The sequence below is a fragment of the Centruroides vittatus genome, unplaced genomic scaffold (genome assembly GCF_030686945.1).
Source record: "Centruroides vittatus isolate TY-2023 unplaced genomic scaffold, ASM3068694v2 contig_233, whole genome shotgun sequence".
Classification (NCBI taxonomy): domain Eukaryota; kingdom Metazoa; phylum Arthropoda; class Arachnida; order Scorpiones; family Buthidae; genus Centruroides; species Centruroides vittatus.
Window position 1 is genome coordinate 360,340 of NW_027121459.1, and position 4,474 is coordinate 364,813.

General features: G+C 31.9%; 1 protein-coding gene across 1 annotated transcript; it reads left to right on the forward strand.

The window, feature by feature from the left end:
• Window positions 1–3,759, forward strand: LOC136971133 (uncharacterized). The gene is made up of 3 exons (XM_067265610.1): window positions 1–282; window positions 2,212–3,070; window positions 3,685–3,759. Exons 1-3 carry the CDS (start codon window positions 80–82, stop codon window positions 3,757–3,759), a joined length of 1,137 nt encoding a protein of 378 aa, XP_067121711.1. The 5' UTR covers window positions 1–79.
• The last annotated feature ends 715 nt before the right edge of the window (window positions 3,760–4,474 follow it).

The following is a 4,474-nucleotide window of genomic DNA, read 5'->3' on the forward strand; positions in this document are numbered from 1 at the left end:
CCGAGTGACGTTTAGTACATTGTCTGGCTTGTTATCATTGCTTGAAATTTACAATATTAACTTTGTGTGAGTGGAGAAAATGTCAAAAGTAGCAGAACAAAAAAGATTCGACACGGACAAAGTGACTATAGTGAATGAGGATGGAGAATCTGTGGTCGTATCACGAACATTCTTGATAGACAAGGGAGGATTACTCAAACACTTCATAATTGTATGTCCGAATGAAGGGAAGTTTATTCTCAGGCTACCTCTGCCTTTGGAATCGCTCGAAGAATTTACCAGGTTTGTACGAATCTGTTCTATAAAAGTGTGTTAATCTGTCTTTAGTATGTAAATATTAATTAAAAGAATAAGCTGATCGTGTTTAATGAAATGTCTCTGTTTCGATATATACTTGATGTACAGTCGACTCCGCATAAGTCGACACCGTATGTTAATTAGTCAATTTAAATGTAGAAGCACAGAGAAATAAATGTAGAAGCAGAGAGGCGGAAATAAGTGCTAGCTTTTTATAAAAAACATAGTAGGAATGTTATCAGTACTACAGATGAATGTATTTACAGATTTTATGACATCAAGGAGAATTGTGTAGGAGGATATGGCTTGAGAGGTGTGAACTAATAGAATTTTATTTGCTTAAACTAGAACATAGAAGTTTAAACTGAGCTGCAAGTATTATATGGCAATATTATTACGACGTTCGGGTATACTTTTATAGAATTCAGGAACAAAGAGCCAAAACGTTTTAGGATCAAGTGCGAAATCACTAACAATTTTTTGAAAATAATTTAATTTAGTTTACATTTTTTGTAATACTGCCTTAAGGTAACATAAATGTAGAGCAGGGATAGGCGACCTTTTTCTAAGGGCCTCAATTCAAAACTTTTGAACTGACGCGGGCCTTACAAGAGAAACGAGGGAGGAATGTCCATAAATCACAATTCTTTATTCATATACAACTATAACTTAGCAGAGATATACTTAATTTAACTTCTGGCACAGATGTAAACGTGATATATCGAAAATATTTGTTTAAATATTAGGGTTAATGTTACCTATGATTCCAAAATGGCGGCTCGTCTCTGATTCAATCAAATAGAAGAAAGGAAACAGTGGGGACGCACGTTCTAACCTAACCTAACCTATTATAATAAATTACCATAATAATTATTACCAACAAAATTATTAGAATAGGTTAGGTCAGGTTAGAACGTGCATCCCCAGTGTTTCGTTTCTTTTGGAACCATAGGGTTAGCCGGTCTCGCTTTGAAAGGTTTACATGTGGATTGTAAATATGACAGAGCTAAGGAGTCCCAGTTGACATTTGTTAGGTTAAAATCTCTGCACACAATAACGTCGAAATGTTTTGGTATTTGAAGAGTGGTTAGAAAGCGATCCAGATAAGTGAAGATATTGATATACAGTAATAAAGTATAGCAATGATATAAATTAATAGAACGTGATGAAAAACCAATATATTTGATAATAATCATTGATATATGCCATTAAAAAATATTTCGTAGGGATTTTAAAAAGTTACTACTTGAGAAATTACTGTTTGAGACAGAACTTGACTTTTGAAAAAATGATATAAATAGAGTGAAATGAAAAACAACTAACCTGTAAGTTAAGAAGAAAATAAACAATTAGTATACATTTCAAATAATATCAGGCTCTGTCTTTTCAGCAAGTGAAAAAAAAAAATTTGTGAAAATTGAGAAATGAAATTTGGCATGATAGCTTATGTATAATAGCATTGATGATGATAAATTTTAGTTGTGAAGAGTCAAAATGATGGAGAGATGATGGTCATCAGAACGGTCACTTGCGTGGGGTTGGACTTACGAAGGCTTTTACTTGTTAGCATTTATAGTTATATATTATATATAAAACAAAGTCGTATCTACTCTCGAAATTAACGTATTTGCCATCTTTAAATAAAATTTTTATATTGTTATAAGATTTTCTATTAACAGATGGCGCCACTCGCTATTTTATTTATTATGAATAATACAAAAGTTGTTTGAATTAAATTCTGATAACAGCCAGGAAACATTCAACTCATTAGTAGATATTTCAATATAACAACTAATTAAGCTCTGGCATTACAGCTCTTTACATGCATTTTTTCTATTTACTTCGATAAGTATTATAATTATATTATATTATTGAAACGCCTTTTAATCATTGTAAAATATATTCTTGTTTCAGATTTCAGCAAGACGAAAGTTTTCCGCTTCCTTCTGCGGATAATGTATTCCAAATGTACTTACTATGCAAACAATACTTTATGACAGAACTGGAAGAAACATATTTTTATTATGTAATCGCGTTGATATACTTTCACAACGTTTGTCGCATCTACGATTTGGCCTGCAGACACAACGAAATACAATTGCAATATCGTTGTTGGAAATATTTCAGTTTATGCGATAAACGTCTATTTCTTACGGATGATTTTCAATCGTGTGAAGAAACCACTGTCTACAAGTTACTTACTTGCCCAGTGTACCACCAATTGAAGGAAGTAGATTTGTTTTTTGCACTTCGCAGGTGGGTCGAAAACACATTTCGGAAAATGAGGGCAACAAATGATAACATATCGAAAAGAGATGTGATAAAACCTTTTCTCCATTTGATCAGGTTTTTTCTTATAGAACCAAAACTCTTAACTCAGATTTTGAACAACTGCCGCAAAGTTCAGATTTTAACAGTAGAAGAAATTCAGTCCATAACAGAATACACTGCACATAGAAATGTAGCAACCCTTCCTGCAATAATATCTGCTAATGTTAAACTGCGAATTTTTCCAGATGATTTTTCGTGTATGCCCAAATACCCAGTGGCAGAAGAAATATTAGAAAGTGATATAACCATGGAAGCACATTTTCGGTTTATGGCTGATATTTGGATACCCGAAAAGTGTTTCTTGGAGGATATTGAACTGCCATTGACCCATTCTAAATCTAAGGCGATAGAGGTTTTGGTGGGTACGAAGTCGATGTATTCTCATGATTTTGTGTACGAAAAATGCACGTGCAATACAAAAGGAATGATACATTTAGAAAAAGTAAAATTGTTTTCGAAGAACAGCTTTCATATTTTATCAGTTAAGATTCCAGAACAGGAAATACATTCGACCTCGATTAAAGTTTCAAAAAATGCACACGTATACGTCCCAATATACGATTTCCGAGATGCGACTACGAGAAGTAAAGATAAAAAAACGAAATTTACTTGTACTCTTTTTTTCTGTTTGTAGAAATTCTTAAGATTCCAATCTTCTTCGTGATGAAAAATTATTTTTCTGTCTATTATCGTAATTCTGTGTTAAAATATACAGATGTAAAATATAATCTGACAATAAATCTTAACATTTTGACAAACATTAACTGTGTTTTTTATTTATACTCCCGGGAAACTCAAATAAATCGCGTCATTTAAATTTAAAGTTCTTTTGATTACCTTTGTTCAGTTTCATTAATTAATTAAAATGCTTTTAGAATTCTTATGTATAAGCTATTATCTGTTAAATATAAATAAAACACATCCAATAGTCTTTTTTAGAACTTATTCAGAACTTCTAGAATACATTTTTCATTGTATTGTTGCATCGTTTATTCCGTATTTTTGAAATCGAATAGGTTCAAATTAATTTCGTTAAAAATATTATTATTTTTATAGGAATCAAAACAAACGTCTTGCAAGATTCATTATCCACTTTGTATCTATTGCATCGTAACGAGTAACGAATTCTGAGTGCAGGATCAAGTGTTTAGGGTTTAAAGTAATGAATCAGACATCACAATTAACGGCCATTACTGTGAATGTGTTGGTTATTAAAATACATCTTATTCTCTTTTTCTTGTTTTGCATCTGTTTATAAGAAAATTCATGGTTTCAATATTAAAATATACAATAAACTCCGCTAAGTTTATTCGAAAAATTGTACACTAAAATGTTTTGACAGAAAATTTATTAGTAACAATTATAGTTATAACGATAACAGAATTAGAGAAGATTTTTAATTTCACGAAGTCTTTAAGATTACATGCATTATATTACTGCGGTCGATAAGATAGTAACGACCGTGGGCATGTTTAATCTATGTAACGTTTTTAATTTATGTATTAGTTGTATTTTTTATTTTTTATGTATAAGACGACAAACAAAAGTTTTTAAACGATTCGGATTGGTAAATACCGGATCGTGTGAATAGACGTATTTTTCCTGTAATTTTGGGAGCAACCTGTGGCTACTATTCTGGCCTTGTATTTCGTGCATGAGGTCAGGGGGTCGAGCTTGATGTTGTATACCCATTTGTATTTTATGCGCTTCCCTCTGGTAGGGTTACAGTTTCTTATACATTATGAGACTTTAATGATGAATCCATGCAAAGGAATGCAATCTATTTGTCCTTGCTCTGTAGGTTCATTGCTTCCTCGTAGCTGTTCGAAATTATGATTTTGCTTTC

Coding starts and splice junctions, on each gene's coding strand:
- LOC136971133 (XM_067265610.1), top strand. CDS start 80: ATGTCAAAAGTAGCAGAACAAAAAAGATTCGACACGGACAAAGTGACT. Junction 283..2,211: donor TCGCTCGAAGAATTTACCAG/GTTTGTACGAAT, acceptor TTCTTGTTTCAG/ATTTCAGCAAGACGAAAGTT. Junction 3,071..3,684: donor GAATGATACATTTAGAAAAA/GTAAAATTGTTT, acceptor TTATTTTTATAG/GAATCAAAACAAACGTCTTG.